This window comes from Mya arenaria, chromosome 9 (assembly GCF_026914265.1).
Source record: "Mya arenaria isolate MELC-2E11 chromosome 9, ASM2691426v1".
Classification (NCBI taxonomy): Eukaryota; Metazoa; Mollusca; class Bivalvia; order Myida; family Myidae; genus Mya; species Mya arenaria.
This window is the reverse complement of record NC_069130.1, coordinates 45,932,798-45,952,035: the sequence shown is the minus strand read 5'-3', so window position 1 is coordinate 45,952,035 and position 19,238 is coordinate 45,932,798. Positions and strand designations below refer to the sequence as shown.

Here is a 19,238-nt window from a genome sequence, read left to right as displayed (position 1 = left end):
GTCAATATTTCTCCAAAAATTACTCTGAACCAGTCACAAAGATATAATGTGCAGACTGGTTAATGTGGTCAACTTATTCAAATTTAATATGATGGACTGCAGGAGTATTAGTTGGAAAAAATGGAAATGGATGCATATACATCCAATTACTTATGATTTCAATGTCATACATTTATTCATACGCATGGAGAAGCCACTATATAGATATATAAGGTTCATAATAAACGAAAATAGAGATTTGAATTAATCCATCGACTTCAAAGGGACAATTAAGTAACGTTATCTTTAACTGAGTCTCCTCCCACTACCACAGTTGTCCCAACCTGTGCTGATATCGATACTCAGGCGTGTGAGCTGATGCATGCCGGGAATCCCAACATATGTGATGAGCCGAGTATTGCCGAGATCGTTTGTAAAAGCTTCTGTGGAAAATGCGGTAAGTTTGTCTCGTGACAATAAACTGGTCGCGAAACACTTATTACTATTGTGCAGATACGTATGGACTTTTTGCGCAATACGTCACGTAATTGTGTGCATTGAATATAAATCATTTAAACTACTGCACAAGGAAACTGTTTCATGCGATAAGAGCAAGTCTACAAGTTCCAAGTTTGAGGATAAATGTCGCAAACTACATTTAAATTCAATCACAATTTTTCACCCGTTCATGTATCATCACGTACAAGTTCACAAGCCTACACATCTACACTCACAAGTTCACTTTCCTACACGTACAAGTCACCTATATACATATAGTAGTTAAGGTACCTACATGTACAAGTTCACGTACCTCCACGTACAAGTTCACGTACCAACACGTACAAGTGTGTGTCTACACGTATAAGTTCACTTACCAACAAGTACAAGTGTGTGTCTACACGTACAAGTTCACGAACCTACACATACAATTTCATGTATCTTAACGTACAATTACACGAATTGCAACCGCTCCTATCATACATAGACAAAAACAAGGAAGATACATTTCGCTTCCTGATAGTTGAACTATTAGCATTCAGTCTTCGATACTATAGCAGGCGGTACTTATCCTTTTGTAATTAAGCAATTCCGTAGTAAGTTTAGGGCATGCGCTGATATTGTTCCAATACTATTTGTTAATTAATTCTTAGTCTTCATATTATTTATAATGCCACTTTCACGGTTTTTGATCTCAGCAAGGCACAACTGAAGACACGAGAACAGATTTTCATTCCCAAAATATACTAATTTTACCATTATCCTAACTTGCATTTCGAATTGAATCACGTGACATTCAAATACAGAACGTGATGGTGTTTTCTAGCATTGTGATTAACGTTTATATTCAAACAGCTCTGACGTGCCACTCCTGTCACATCCTTGTTGACAATATGTCACAGTGCATTCAGACGGAAGTGTGTCAAATGGACCAGGTTTGTTAATCCATACATTTAGTTACATGTACATTCATTAAGAAGTGGTTCTTGCTCAACGGCCTAGTTTAAAGACTGCCTTTAATTGACAGTTTATTACCCTGGTGTCACAGTAAGAAGAAAGTTTTGTTGCTCTTTTATTTTGATCAACTACAAGCAAGATGAAAGATATGTTGCTCTCGCATTAAGGACAATTTACAGTCGAAGTCAAACCAACAACGTTTTACATTTAATTACATGTATGTTAATTAAGAAGTGGTTCTTGCTCAGTAAAATTCATTCCTTATGCGTGATTGGCTAGTCGGTGTTATCACAGGATATTACCGAGTTAATTGTATAGCTTAATTGTGTCGACCGCTTACAGTAATCCGTCGTAGCCTATTGTATTCGACGCTGGACTGCAATTTTAGCGACACGGGTTCGAACCCGGTCTCCGACACCATTTGTTTTTACATTTTGGTACTTCCTTTTTACAATTATGATATCAAATGGAAACTACGTGAAATACGTGATAACATCGACTAGCCAATCACGCATAAGGAATGAATTCTTCTAGGTAGACATACCTAGTATTTTTAATGGGAAAATACGAAAAAAACTGCAAAAAAATCAAATAATTGTAAACTTTATGGTACTTCAGTCAGTAAGTTTCAATGCATTGTACACATCGATACCAAGTTTATGTCAGTTTTCGAAAATTTTCCTTTTTTCACCTGTTATTTCATCATATGGAGTACAGTCCCTTTAAAATGGCCGGGAAGCCCCGAATGTATTTTTCCATCGGGTTTGTCACTTTTAAAATAAACGTGTTCCTTCTTCAGTTATGTGTGCCAAAAACCTACGACCCGGAAGTCTTCGGACGCAGCACAAGCACGTTGAAAATGTCATGTTGTAACACGAACAGATGCAATAAAGGTAACATTGTGTTCCATTCAACTTTGAAAAACATCCTTGAATTTCTTTTAGGCTGCGGCACATTTCGGAGACTAGTATCTTGTCAGTTTACAATGAAAATTACCATGTTGAACATCGTGTATTTTAGTTTATCTACGTTCACAGAACGCACAGATTGCTATTGGCGACAAAACTAGCTCAATACCTGCACACTTATTGAATTTGTTACAATTCATTCTAACTTTTTTTTCAGAAATAGCAACAAAATCAGCGCCATCTTCATTCTCCTCCTCCTCCTCCTCATCATCATCATCATCGTCAACAACGACAACAACCACTACTACTACTACTACTACTACTACTACTACTACTACTACTACTACTACTACTACTGCACGACCAACTACTAGACCTACTAGACCAACTACAAGACCTACTACTGCACGACCAACTACAAGACCTACACGACCAACTACAAGACCTACTACTGCACGACCAACTACAAGACCTACTACTGCACGACCAACTACAAGACCTACACGACCAACTACAAGACCTACTACTGCACGACCAACTACAAGACCTACTACTGCACGACCAACTACTAGACCTACTAGACCAACTACAAGACCTACTACTGCACGACCAACAACTAGACCTACTAGACCAACTACAAGACCTACTACTGCACGACCAACTACAAGACCTACTACTGCACGACCAACTACAAGACCTACTACTGCACGACCAACTACAAGACCTACTACTTCACGACCAACTACAAGACCTACTACTGCACGACCAACTACAAGACCTACTACTGCACGACCAACTACAAGTCCTACTACTGCCCGACCAACTACAAGACCTACTACTGCACGACCAAATACAAGACCTATTACTGCACGACCAACTACAAGACCTACTAGACCAACTACAAGACCTACTACTGCACGACCAACTACTAGACCTACTAGACCAAATACAAGACCTACTACTGCACGACCAACTACAAGACCTACTACTGCACGACCAACTACAAGACCTACTACTGCACGACCAACTACTAGACCTACTAGACCAACTACAAGACCTACTACTGCACAACCAACTACTAGACCTACTACTGCACGACCAACTACAAGACCTACTACTGCACGACCAACTACAAGACCTACTAGACCAACTACAAGACCTACTTCTGCACGACCAACTACAAGACCTACTAGACCAACTACAAGACCTACTACTGCACGACCAACTACAAGACCTACTGCTGCACGACCAACTACTAGACCTACTACTGCACGACCAACTACTAGACCTACTAGACCAACTACAAGACCTACTACTGCACGACCAACTACTAGACCTACTAGACCAACTACAAGACCTACTACTGCACGACCAACTACAAGACCTACTACTGCACGACCAACTACAAGACCTACTACTGCACGACCAACTACAAGACCTACTACTGCACGACCAACTACAAGACCTACTACTGCACGACCAAATACAAGACCTATTACTGCACGACCAACTACAAGACCTACTAGACCAACTACAAGACCTACTACTGCACGACCAACTACTAGACCTACTAGACCAACTACTAGACCTACTACTGCACGACCAACTACAAGACCTACTACTGCACGACCAACTACAAGACCTACTACTGCACGACCAAATACAAGACCTATTACTGCACGACCAACTACAAGACCTACTAGACCAACTACAAGACCTACTACTGCACGACCAACTACTAGACCTACTAGACCAACTACTAGACCTACTACTGCACGACCAACTACAAGACCTACTACTGCACGACCAACTACAAGACCTACTACTGCACGACCAACTACAAGACCTACTACTGCACGACCAACTACAAGACCTACTACTGCACGACCAACTACTAGACCTACTAGACCAACTACAAGACCTACTACTGCACGACCAACTACAAGACCTACTACTGCACGACCAACTACAAGACCTACTACTGCACGACCAACTACAAGACCTACTACTGCACGACCAACTACAAGACCTACTACTGCACGACCAACTACAAGACCTACTACTGCACGACCAACTACAAGACCTACTACTGCACGACCAACTACAAGACCTACCAAACCAACAACAATTAAAAGTTACATCAGTTACATGGGTCATCATTGTCATATTGGACGTAAACGAAATGCATAAAAGGCAATGTTCTCAAGAAATTCTTTGCATATTCCTTCCCTTTATAAGGGAATTTTTTTATCGTAGTACATCTTTGTTTTTGCGCCTATTGTGTAGTTTGTATTCTTGTTGCCTTTTTATTTCACTGACATACGATGTGATGGTTTTTATTTGAATTAATGCATACACTATAGTCGTTGTTGTTTTCAGTATTTCATGAGCCCTGAAGTTAATCATTTGAGCACGTTTGAGCATTCCATCGCTGTCCTTAAGGGTATTAGCCAATACAGTTGCATTACCAGGGGCGTAGCTTGGATGGAATCAAAGTGTAGGCCGAATTCGAGGGGGGCTGGACGCATGCCCCCCCCCCAATTTTATTTGACCCTAGAATGTTAGAGGTTCATTTTAACGTATATTTGGTACAATAAATATCGTTGCATAGACCATATATATCATAAAATATTACTTAGATTTATGTCTCGTGACTATAATAAATTTGCCAGCAACTAAACGTTGATATTATATTGTTAATTAATTCACTAATTGCTGGCTATTTTCCACTTGAGGTTTGTTTTCTGCATACACATAATTATATTGATGACTTAAATATATGCTATGCCGTTATGCTAAACAATATGTTTTAACCGTCGAGTATTTTGTATAACTTATAAATGTTTTTTTTTTAATTCATAAAATATTTAGTAATTATTGAAAAAGACAAGAGGAAAAACTAGCGATATCAACTTTCAACATCTAAATGCGTTTCAAGTCAATGTCAAAGTAACAATAATCCAACGTCAATTTAGAAAAAAAGTATAGTTTTCTGCATTTCTCTGAGGCAAACACGTTGATCACTTGGTCAACATCAATGTTCATGTTCTTGTGTACATGGATCAGGGCTAACGACGACAGCCTGTCAGACGTCATTTTTGTTCGCAATTAGATTTTTATGCGTTTCATACCACTAAATGACCTTTCACATGTAACCGACGTCGGTAGCATGGTCAAAAGGACCTCGATGATGGTACAATTCCACGGATACAAGTCCTTGCACGTCTGCTGAAGGGTGTCTTGGAGTATTGAATCCTTAATGTCTGTCATACTCCATCTAGCAATTCTGACTTGAATGTCTCGTATGTTTGCGGAAGGTCGGGGGCAACGGCGGCATATATTGTCGGCGGCATTATCCCGCAGGTCAGCCAGTTTGAAAGGCAATAAGTGTTGCACACAGTGCCGATCTTCATTACACAGAATACAAGTTTCAATTTCCTGAACTAAATGGTGCAGGAATACATTATACAAAGTGACCCTGTAGTAATCGGACACCGTTTGGACATCAGGGTTAGCTCTGTTCAGCTGTCGACCAGCACTTCTCGGCATTGATGGTTGAATGTCAAAATCAGCGCTTACGTCTACGACGTTGTCGTATAGCGCATCCCAAACATACTTATCAGCCCTTTCATCGTTGCACAGCTTAATAACTACGCGTGTTTCACTCACAGCATGCAACAAGTCGTTGTCCTGTTTTTGTAGATATGTCAGGGGAACGGTGTGTGTTCCACCACAAGGAGCGCAATTGTAAATTCGAAACGCAATATGGTGGCCAGATATTGCCCTGCCTTTTCATCGCCATCTGCCTGTAATGTCTCAAATGCGTGAACCACTACAGGGAACGCATTCTTGAATGTTTCAAGAGGGTCTGCCCGACTGGACCAACGTGTTTCACACAGAGTACGGAGCTTAGTGCGCTGGTTCGTTTCCTCTTGGGTAGCAACATCGTGTGACAGCTCGTCCTGGAATGCGAACAACCGTTTAGCAGAATTATCCAACAGGAAGCTTATGTCCTGAACAGTCGACATGACGGTTCTGACACAAGGAATGTTTGAACTATGGGCGAAAAACAGGTTCAAACAATGCGATTTGCAATGCACGTAATTTGCATGTGGTTAGCGTTCACGGATAAGAGCTTGAAGTCCCCGAAATTGCCCAGACATATTTGACGAACCGTCAAAGCACTGAGCTCTAATCTTAAGTAGATCGAGATTTGCTTCTTGCAAGAACTCCACAATGTTTGCGCAAAGTGCGACTCCCTTGATCGATTCACACTCGATGAATCCAAGAAATTCTTCTCGGATTACGCAACTCCCATCGACGAAACGCACGAAAAAGACAATTGTTCTTTTGTCGATTTGTCTGTTGCTTTATCAACCATGATGGCATAATAGGGGCACGACCGACAGTCTTCCAAAAGTTGTTTCTTTACCTGACTTGTGGAAATGCCAATTAATTCATTTTGGATTTCTGTTGAAGTGTATTTACTGTTAAAGTGTGCGTTGTCTAGATGATTTGCTAGGATTTGATCATTTTGTGCAAAGGTCCTCAGTATGACCATGAAATTGTCGTTATTTTCGGTGTGTCCGCGTAATGTTATATTTTTGCTTTGCACAAAGCACAATTACTTCAATAATTCTGGACAATATGTCGATTTTTGTTTACCGATTATTTTGATACGGTTTTGTTTATCGATTCACATTTTCCGGACAAGATATGCATATAGCCTTCGCCACGAACAGACGCATTAAGATGGGATTTTTCAACTGCATGACGTTTAATTAGCATGGAAATATTCTTCCAATCCCATGTGACGGCCGTAAAGGCTTTCTCTCATCCGTCTATGCCTCCGAACAAACAGCAGTTCACACAAAAGACAGCATCCTTTGTCATGGAGTACCTCAACCATGGTGTTTCCATTAACCATTTTCCGCTGAGTTTTCGCAGCTTACTACTTGTTTCAAATGCTCTGGAAAAGAAAACTACAATAATAAATAATTGTATTTAAAATTAAAATTGTTACAAGACAAATAATAAGTTTAAAAAAAAAATCAGCCGAACGGGGAATCTAACCCGATATGTTCGGATGCGAGCACTGATTCCCAGCGCTTTTGTCTCAGTACAGCATTAAATTTAAGTGTATTATTTAATTTAAACCAATCAATTAAACTCTACTATTTGGAAACAATACGTGTACAAAAATAACTGATTTGCATAGTAAATCTATCTTAATTGGTTAACATTTTAGTTTCTTACTGACAGGACAAATCCACTTTAACAATATACTGGTCTGTGAGTTATTGTACTTAGCACACAATTTAATACAATTTATTAAGACTAAAGAAAAAGACTGACCGTGTTTGAACTGAAGACACGATGGCCAGGTTCCATTTAATAATTTTTGTTTGGTGTCTTCATCTACAGGGGGTAAGGTAAGACATCCGATATCCGAATACTTAGGAATGTTTTCGGCTATGATGACCTCTGTCAGGCTCTTGGTCTGTTTACATTTCAAAAAAGCGCCTACCAAGCATTGTTTGAAAAGTTTAGAAGACAGAACTTTACAAAACGCGGCCGGTCCAAACTTTACAATATGCGGGCTACAGTCGTTCGAACTCTTTCTTGGGGTGTATAGACTATAAATCATTTCATACGTGTAGATTCCGGCAAATCAAGCACGGTCTGTTCTTGGCAAATTTTGTTTCTGGTGTTCCATTTACCCCTACCGTCCTACCCCCTACGATTTTAATTGCATTTTTGGCATTTTTATTTTTTCGACTTTCTGGGGAAATGTGTAGGCCGCGGCCTACACGGCCTATAGAAAGCTACGCCCCTGATTACTCTTTGTTGAATTAATGAAACTTATTGCCCTTCTTGGAACGATTATTAAAGCCTTGTCCGCAAACTACTAGAAAATCAGTACAGTTTTAAGACGACATTTTTCAGGTAAACTTTGTATAATAATGTGAATGTTTGATACCTGGCGATCCCATATAAGTTTGGTGACATTTGAAAGAATTTTTACGAGTATTAAAAGAAATAATGAGCGAATATCGCAAATAGGTTTATTTTACTTGTTTGTAATCGGTTATAGCAATTATATTAAATGATATGAAAATAAAAAAACTCGAGCAGGCATTACAAATTATTATTAACAATAACATGACACAACGACACTCTTGGTCGGTTGTCCGAAAGCTCAGTATTTAGCACTCTCGCTACTCACCAAATGTCCCGGGTTCGATTCCCAGCCTGGGCGCATACGAGTTTGGTTTATGGTCACTAAGGCGGACAAGTGGATTTTCTCCGGGCGCTCCTCTGGTGTACCCCACAACAAAAGTTACTCTCTCGGGCAACACCGTGCCAATGACAGTGTCTTAGTATATAAAGCTAGCACAACTTTTTTCACAATCGTTGTAAAAATATAATGTTTAATCTAACGAACATCTTATTTTTACATCGGAATTCTTGGACGAAAGGGATGGACTGTATACTATGCGTGTATACAACACACACTGTTTTTTTTATAATAAAACAAGTCACTTACTAAGTTGAAGTGACACGAAGGTCCGCTTAAAAGATAATTAATATCATTTACGTGTATAAATACGTATATGATGACAAACAGTAACACATCCAACGAGTTTTATGCTCTACAGATGATTTATGAATACAAATAATCACTTTTTAAGTTCGCACTTTCCCTTTATTTCAAGGAAAACCAAGGCAGTGCAGTTCTACCATTAATTCGATAAAGCAACAACACATAACCCACAACTACGTAAACAAATTGCTTGAACCTATGTGCGTGAAGTAAACATTAATCTTTGTGGTCTTGATAGAAATTACTCGTTCAGGCATAGCTCCTCCTAATCAATCAAAACATATTTAATGGTTGAAATCATTATTGTTTACAGAATAGGCATCCCCATTTCTAGTTGAAGTATGTACGCATAAAATGAAATAATTGTAAACATAAAGGTATGCTTAGACATTCCAAAATGTCTTGTTTTTATCATATTATTTATCATTTGTTTATTTCCTGAAAAAAAAATCGTCATTAAAATAAGTTTTAAAATCAAATTTACTTTACTACTTTTAAGATCCAGTTGTTATTATTTAACTCATGCATGACAATCACTATTACGTTGTTGTCATCATGAAATGTTCTTTATCATTTATGCGGCCAAACTAGATGATCACATCTGCTCCTTGACTTACAGACGAGCGTGAGGTTCCACCCAGTTGAAGGAATCTTTTGGAATAAAACCAAAATATGGCTACATTGATATTCCCCACTCTGATATATTTCTGTAATCGTCCAATAAACCACAATCAGATAAGTGTTTGGATTTGTTTTATTTCCCAAAAAGACAATTAAATAAGATGTATATAAAGGTATGGCATAATTATGTATTGACGTCAATAGCTATTGGTAAGTTTAAAACAAGTATGTACATAACGTATACACGTACGTAAAAAACTGTTTTATATTGTTTTTGGTTCCGAATCGCTTCCATGAATTTAAAATAAATAAACTTTTAGATGAAAAAAATAATAAAAAAGAAACTCAGTAATAATTAATATAATTTCGATGTCATTACAGTAACTTAACACCACACCGGTGAGAGGCGGGATGCCACCTCAACCATTTGACCGCTCTCACGAGTCTGAAACGTCTCCAATCCCTTGATATATCTTTATCACACAAGGAACACGTACTTTAGATGTTGGGCTTGTGTACCACTCTTGGTTGCATCCGCCACAATAGTTGGCTCTAAAATATAATAATCAGTGCAAACAAATATAAACTCAGTTATTCGTGTATACAATTTTGTTTCTCTTCAGGTGTTGTATTTCAGTGGAAAGAACATTAATCTTTCGTTACCATTAAGATAATAAATGATGCCCCAATTGGACACAAAAATGGTGTATGTACTGGAATGTTATAGGTATAACAATAAGACGATTCAGAAAAAGGATACAATTTAGACATAAGGGGACAGTACAAACACGACGTTTACAGAATAGTGTACTCAAAGTAAATATCACAATGGAAAATTTACGGACAAGCCCAGTAGACTACAAATTAATATATATATCATGTTTAAAGAAAAAATGACCAATTTCAAACAAACAATAGACACATACACAACAAAACCCAACCCCCAAACAAAAGCCACATAACAACAATATAATAAATACAAACAGAATACACCACGCAACAATTGATACACACACCAAACAAAAACCAGCATGCAACAATACAACACACCCCAAACATTATAGACCACGCAAAAATACAACAAACGCCGTACAATAGTCAAAATAACACACAATACGCCAAACAATAAACATAACGCAACAATACAACAAATCCAAAACAGCAAACACCACGCAACAATACATCAGACACATAACAAAATACACAATTCAAAAATACAACAGGCACCAAACAATAGAGATAATACAACACTACAACATACACCAAACCATAGACACAACGTACATGTAACAATACAATAAACCTAAAACAATAGACATCAAGAAAGAATAAAAACAAACAATAAACAATCGACACAACTCAACAATACAGCCTACATCAAATTATAGACAAAACGCGAACAAGCACACCAACACCAAAAATGGACCTTGGAAATCACGCAAACATACAACAAACATTACAAAATAAAACTATCAAGATTATCGCCAAAAGTAGATGTTGTGGTAACTGTCTAGGCACAATCAGTAATAAAGAAGTAAAACCACAAAGAGAGAGTGTTGACTGGTTAACGAGCGCTTAACCTCACACTTGCTCTATCACGTATCAATATGCCTCAAATCAAATCACATCAGCTTCATCGAAATACAACGACAATATAGTTACCTGCAGGTAAGTCCTTCTGGTTCCGTACAAACCCAGCCTTGACATGGGTCTACAAAACATGCAACAAGATCCTTTGCCGGACATTTCCGTGCATTTATACCTTTAAAGAAGACAAAATCAACTAATCAATCAATCTGTTAGCCAGTTAATCAACATGTTTATATTTATTTATTGAACCTAAATAAAGGAGGGTTTTAAAGTCATTTTTCTTCAAATAAGTGCATAGTTTTACACAATTTTGATAGCATGTACAAGAGAAACAATTTTGTCAAGAAATGTCTTGATTCGACAGTATTCTCATCACACCATACTTGTATTTCTACTGACTTTCCATAATTAGAACAATCACTTCCATTATTTAAAAATTGGACAGTCCATTCTACAAATATTGGCCAGTTAGTAGAAATAAAGAACGGATGCGGTCCAAAAACACATATAAAGTACAAAAAGAACAGCGGGAAATATCACAAACATGTTTTAAACAATGTTTAATGCATATGCACATACGATAAATGGATATAGTACACTAACACACATATTTGGAGCAACTCAACATGAATGATATAAAATCATATAGTTATTTATTAACAATATTGTACATCTTTGTACATGTTCATCATATTTTGTACATAATTGTTATCTGGTAAGCAATGAAGATATATTTCCCTTTTATATGTCAGAGTATTAAAGCTGCACTTTCACAGATTTACCGTTTTTACAACTTTTTTTTATTTTTTGTCTTGGAATGAACATTTTTTTGCGTAAATATTTTCATACCATGGTTAAAGACTGCTGACAAAAGATCACATCGCAGATTTTCATATTTCCGTTCCAAAACATTAATTTTGTGGCTAAAACCGTTACAAACGGCTTAAACAAAATGCATAAAACATCCATTTTTGAACTTAAATATAAAAATCTGCGATCTATTTTTTTGTCAGCAGTCTTATATAACTAGTCTCCATGCATTTTCGCATAAATTGGCTCGTTCCAAGGCAAAAAATAAAAAAAAGTTGTCAAAACGTTTAATCTGAGAGAGTGCAGCTTTAAGCAGATACATTTTATATGAATCATTTCTGTCAGTCGCTTGATGTAAACCCCATATGTTTGAAAAGAAATTTAGTGAGCCCATTTAAAATCAAATAGTTTAACTGATCAACTATTAGATATTTGATATAATGTATTCAGTGAAAAATACGCACGAAGAACGTTCTTAAACAAATTAATTTCTGGGTATTTAACGAATTTACACAATATATTGCACAAGCGGATCTAGGTGGGGGGGGGGGGGGGGGCGGGGTCACCTACCCTTCCTTAAAATCGTCCAAGTGTTCTGTGTAGGTCAATATCGGAGAAAGAGGTAACGTAATACCCTTAAAATGCACCATTTCGGACTAGATTTTTATATATAAAAATTGCAAACATTTTAAATAAAATGAATTCTGTTTTCAAAGGAAGGGCGAAAGTCAAAAAGGTAACGCCCCTTCTTAAGTCAAAGCCTGGATCCATCCCTGTATTGGATAACTATTGATGTAGAACAAGATGAAACGTATAACTTACTTGCAAAGGCGAACATAATTACGCCAAAGACGAAGAAAAAACCCGATTTCATTTTTAAGATAATCACTTATTCCTCAGTTCTCTACAAAATACGTTGTTGTTTTTTTAACACGAACGTAAACTTATTTAATTAACTAGACGAGCACTCGCTTATACCAACACTAGATCCGGACGTCTACTTGTATCGAGCTGAAGTACATTTTAAGCATGTTTATACCTGAAGTAGCTGCGTAGTGGTTTTATTGGATGTTTACAACAAAAGTTGTTTTGATAACTTGAATGAACTGTTTGCATCCGGGAGTGTTTTTCGTCAATCGTAAACATTGATATATTTACACGCGATTCGATCGGTACGTAATAAAATGTTTTATACACTAAGATATATAAAACGGCCAACTAAGGTAAACAATTCTAAACTTCTTTAAATAATATAAAAAACATCGTCAAACAAAACAAAAACATAAATAAAAACTATACATTTGTGAACAGACATGAAGTGGAAAAACTATACTGCAAGTTTCTCGTTTAATCACTTTATCGCGTTTGCATTTCGTAAGGATTAAAGACATAATATTTGATAATACTAAAGAGGCATCCTCGGCTTTTGCGCGTTCGTTTGCTTTTATTTAGGAATAATCATCCTCGGCACCCCAGCGTATCATAACCTATATGATACCCTGGGCAAATCAGCTGAAAACAGTTCTCATACGGTGCGGAAATGGCCGAGTAGTTACGGATGTAATCTCGGTTTGAAATAATCCAATGGGAACACGGCTTATAAATCGTTTGAGGCAGGATATTGTTAAATATGCCGGTGGCTCTTCACATAGGAGATTCTTTCCTTTTTGTTATCGGCTATTTCATTGGTCGGAAAATGCCTATGAATATTCAAGATTTACGAAGTTTCCGAGGTTGGGAATAGTATGAAACTACGTAATGGGTCGAATTATGCCACTTGAGAGCTTTTCAGTAATCATCTTATAGCAAAAAGTGCCGACAAAAATGATAACTTTGTAGTTCAGCACTTTTTAAGAACCCGCAACAGTTTTTAAATCAAAAACAATAAAAAAAGTTCAGTTAAAATGTTGATTTTTTAAAAATATATTCATATTTTACAATAAACCCACTCAGTGTAACCGATTTCCCGATGTAACGATCACTCGGTGTAACTATGTACCTGATGTAATGGCCTCGAAGTGTAACTATGTACCTGATGTAATGGCCTCGAAGTGTAACTATGTATCAGATGTAATGGCCTCGAAGTGTAACTATGTACCTGGTGTCATGGCCACACAGTGTAACTATGTACCTGGTGTCATAGCCTCGAAGTGTAACTATGTACCTGGTGTAATGGTCTCGAAGTGTAACTATGTACCTGGTGTAATGGTCTCGAGGTGTAACTATGTACCTGATGTAATGGCCTCACAGTGTAGGTATGTACCTGGTGTAATGGTCTCCAAGTGTAACTATGTACCTGGTGTAATGGCCTCGAAGTGTAACTATGTACCTGGTGTCATGGCCACACAGTGTAACTATGTACCTGGTGTCATAGCCTCGAAGTGTAACTATGTTCCTGGTGTAATGGTCTTGAAGTGTAACTATGTACCTGGTGTAATGGTCTCGAAGTGTAACTATGTACCTGGTGTCATGGCCACACAGTGTAACTATGTACCTGGTGTCATGGCCTCGAAGTGTAACTATGTACCTGGTGTCAAAGCCTTGAAGTGTAACTATGTACCTGGTGTCATAGCCTCGAAGTGTAACTATGTACCTGGTGTAATGGTCTCGAAGTGTAACTATGTACCTGGTGTAATGGTCTCGAAGTGTAACTATGTACCTGGTGTAATGGTCTCGAAGTGTAACTATGTACCTGGTGTAATGGTCTCGAAGTGTAACTATGTAACTGGTGTAATGGTCTCCAAGTATAATTATGTATCTGATGTAATGGTCTCGAAGTGTAACTATGTAGGTGTTGTAATGGACTCGCAGTGTAATTATGTAATTGGTGTAATGGTGTATTTGTTATGTACACTATTTGTGAAATATATACAATCAATAGGAACTCCTCGGCCAGTTTCCATCGAAAACAACTTCGGATGTATATGGACGGTTTACAATCATCTGAAATCTTTATATTTAACTACGCTGCAAGTAGTTATCGTAGCAATTTCAATTTAGCAGTTACACTTTATGCCTTTATTAATGGAAATCTTAATTGTTCATGCCATAAAACACTTCACTAGCAATCAATTTGAATTTGGAAATACAAAATACACGATAAACCACTACAATTAATTTATGCTATTTTTTAAATCTTTAAGAACTAGTTCTACCTATGAACCGGCATACATTCGAGGTTGTTTTAGATAAAAAATGGCCGAGGAGTTCCGAATGATATACAATACTATTGTGGTACACGGTTGTCAAGTCATTTCGTGGTATTTGCTTTGTAAACTTTGGTGAAAAGTAACGTTGTAAAGTCATTATAAACAATCTGATTTTAAATGAGATTGCATTTTATCAAGAAACATTTAATAACATGACACTGTATATAAATTTCTGTCTGTCTGTAACTGGAACACAAGTATAAGTCTAAATCTAAATCTTCATTGGCTGTTTACAAAAAATTGAATACATAATATAAGTAGAACAAACAACAATATAAAGTCAAATGTGAATTGCAGTTTTGAGTTCTGACATTGTGTAGCCTTTCCCGGGAGGCACCAATTACGAAGCACCACCTTTTCGTTTCAAATCGATGAAACCTAATGGAAGTGCCATCTACTTCCCCCGTTGAAGAACACTGTTACACGTTTGTTCGACCCGCCTGTGGTTCACCCTCTTGAACCACTTTACTGTACTGCATGAGCCGCAATAGTCAGGCCTGAAACAAGTTAAGTATATAATTAACTCAATTATTTTTATGGTAACGCTTCGGAATCATTGAATTTGACTAACATTTAAACCGTTCCTGGTTTCTCGTTTAATCACTTTATCGCGTTTGCATTGGGTGTTGATTGTGTTGTATTTTCAAAGTGCTTCATTTGCATTCATAGTCAACAACAAAATTATATATAAACACGACATCGTTCATAAACCATTCGCGAATATTTACATTCGCCCAGTCCTTTGTGTAGATAAAACTTAACGTTTGTATTCATTTGTATGACACGCAATGTATTATGACGTCATTGTTTATTTCAATATTGCGCTCCAATTGGATAAGCTCGACGTCATTTAACCAATGATATACGACGTTTTAAAATCAGCTATTCTTTTAAACAAACGCATCTTGTATGTTACACTTCTTTAAAAACTAACACTCAGTTGCAGAAGATACTGCTGATGATTAATCAAAATGAATATTTCTTTTGAAATGTAAATATAAGTATCGATCGCATTTTTTCTTGCGTTTATGCTGTATGAACGCAGTACGGCAAGCGCGCTTCATGGAATCTGCTCGCGTGCCGTACTGCGTTGCTACAGCATAAACGCAAGAAAAGATGCAATCATTACTTAAATAACATTATTACTGAGATACCGTCAGTGAGTACGTACATGCATCTCAAACCCCTGGGTTCCCCACACTCCACCGACTGGCATGGGTTGACAAGACACCTGTGTAATGGACTTCCGTCCCGACAGCGTCGTGACCGCAGTCTTCCGCTTACTGAAATATTTACAGGTCGTTAACATACCAACTGATGAGGGGAATTTGCTATATTTTATATTAACATAAAATATGTTAAATACAGCTGTGAAACGTTTAAACAAAGCTGACATCAGTCATATATACACTAAACAAAATTCCTAACCGTCCACCTAAGTAATCTTCAAATATTCCTTTCCCTGTGAAATACGCCTAATTACAAATTAGTTTCACGAAAAGACCATTACATCGTACACATGCTGTGAAAACTCACATATTTCGCGTTGTCAAAAAGATACAGTGTCTCAAATGACAACACCCTCAATCATAAAAGTCACAAAATCTAACATAGCGTGTAAACGAAGAAAAATAAAAATACCACACTTAGTCACTTTAAAATGGTGTTACGTCATAAGTGAGACTGAAACACAGTCATCAACGGCTTAATTTATTCAAATGAATGTTCAACTTTAACATTACCATCTATATGAAACAAAGCCTGAGTCAAAAGATTGCTAAAAATACAAAAACAATGAAAATTTTGATTCCCTATGGAATTTGCATAGTTATTTCTTTTCCTTGTGACCATTGAATTTAGGAGTTACCGCATATGAACTGTGTTTTCTCTGCCGTTTATGCTTCGATTTAGCTCAATATTCCAAAAAATATTGCCACGAGATGGAGGATATCGAATACTGAACTGTATATTGATTATACTTAATGCAAGAAGGTTACTTTACTAAGTGGCCGGTTAGGAATTTTGTTTAGTGTATATATTTAATTGTGTAATACAGATACAAGGTCAGCAGCCTTAAACTTATATTTTCTTGTATAATTTTATCAGCAAAAAAGATAGCCAATGAGAACCACACGAACAAAACAACTTACTCCAAATGAATATTACGGCAGTGCTTATACGCGACTCATACAAGCTGAAATTATTATAATAAATGTTTCTATTGTGACATTAATTTAAAAAAAAGTCCACACTAATGGATTTGTTGACAAGATTCATGATCGTTTTTATCGTGGTGTCTGTTTTTATTTATGAGGACTGGTGTTTATACGTAAGTGTCTCTACAGTGTGTGGATACCACGTGATACATGTGTTAAGTGTTTTTCGTAGTGTATATCTAGTCACTGTCGCTCTCAGACTCTGGATCTTACTGTATTTTTTCGGGGTGAATTTATGCTCAGTGCAGCCGAAGGATGTTTTGTTGTTGGGACAGCGAATTAGTTTCATATATATTAAAGTTGAATGTCACGTTCCCGTGTTTTTACGAAGACCCCAGAGGAAATGTTTTTAAAAAGAAAAAAGAAAAAAAAGAATTGTTGAAAATAAATGTAAACTGGAAATTGGTCAAATTCAAAATGCTTGTGCAGAGTTTGAAGGAAGAAATGATCTATCAACTCTAATATTAGCACATGTGGCCAAGTAAATATTCAACCAATACCTACCAAGCGGGTTAATTGTAAGAGTATGTTCCATAAAATAGTTCATACATAAATTGGTAAGCTTGTTCTTTTTTAATAGTTCGCAAAATGTTTGTTTTATTAAAACTATTGCATAATTGATTTTGACAATTCAATACGATTCGGTCAATGTGTATATATTACTGCACTTCAGACGACAACAAACATGTACTTGTGACATACATGTATTTTTTCAAAGTCATGGGAAGCAAATCTTATAAAAAATGGGGAAAAAATAGTCCCGAGTTATATGTACATAGTGGAATGAGCAAGGGTTATCAGTGAAATGATCAAGTTATCAGTCACTAATATTTTTCACTCTTTCACCGGTATGCATGAAATAAAAATTGTGTCATCAGTGTGTGTATACCACGTGATAAATTGCGTCATATATGCTACTTCGGAAGGCAACATTTTGCTTCGAATGAAGACTTTAATCAAAGATAACTTTACTATTTCTTCACCATTTTAAATGAAACATAGCGCAGTCTTCGCCGCTTATGGAGCCCCGCATTCGATCTTTTACCATAGTGTTCAATGATATATTTGTCTTAGAAATATTTTTAGAGAACTTGACTTGCGGTCAGCATTTCTGTTTTCATTATACACTTCTGCCTCTTTCTGTTGAAACACGTGTTCCTGCATTAAATTGCGGCCGATCAAAAAAACTCATGCATATCTACCTCTATAGAAGGTTAATAGTAGAATTGCCGAACGCCGTACAAAGGTCGGCAACTTAACAACAAGTATTTGTCGACATTCGCACGAGCTGTCGGCGTTTCGCAATACAAAGTTGTTATCCTCAATTCGAATTACTCGAAAATAAGTAATTGAAGGCTTTCGACTGGCAGAAGTCTTGTGGCTGGTCATAAGTATAATTTATGATTACATTAGTTGGCATTTAATACGAGAAGTAGTATCATTATCTTTTATTTCCTACAAATTAGGAGAGCATAACATATTTACAGATTATTAAAAAGCATTCAAATAAGTTTACGAATCAATTTCATACAACATGTTACATATACAGTGTGCAAGCTCATAATTATAATCTGTTAAATGCATCAGACACATCGCGTTAACTTAAAATAGAAAAATGCAAATCCATGCTACAAATCCTGATAAGTCCGCTTATTTGCTTAGTCACCGAACGTGTGCCTAGAACGAAACCGAAAATCTACACACTCTGACGAGAAGCAAAACTCCAAAGCAATTGAGCCGATGCTATATGCTTTTCACATAGAATCTACTTCAACAGAATAGTTTTCTTGAATACTAAAAAAAAAATGAGACTCATTATGGAAAAAATATAAAGTGACCATACGGC

The 19,238-nt window shown here is 36.9% G+C and overlaps 1 protein-coding gene and 1 long non-coding RNA gene across 2 annotated transcripts; one reads left to right on the top strand and one right to left on the bottom strand.

Annotated features, from left to right (window-relative positions):
- Positions 1–431: 431 nt before the first annotated feature.
- LOC128246089 (mucin-2-like) lies at positions 432–4,532 on the top strand. Its single transcript, XM_052964296.1, has 2 exons — positions 432–436; positions 2,963–4,532. Exons 1-2 carry the CDS (start codon positions 432–434, stop codon positions 4,530–4,532), a joined length of 1,575 nt encoding a protein of 524 aa, XP_052820256.1.
- A 5,150-nt stretch (positions 4,533–9,682) lies between these two features.
- On the bottom strand, positions 9,683–13,001 carry LOC128202908 (uncharacterized). The gene is made up of 3 exons (XR_008255817.1): positions 12,790–13,001; positions 11,230–11,329; positions 9,683–10,119 (listed from the first exon to the last, which is right to left on the bottom strand). It is a non-coding gene; the product is annotated as an uncharacterized LOC128202908 (long non-coding RNA).
- Positions 13,002–19,238: the final 6,237 nt, after the last annotated feature.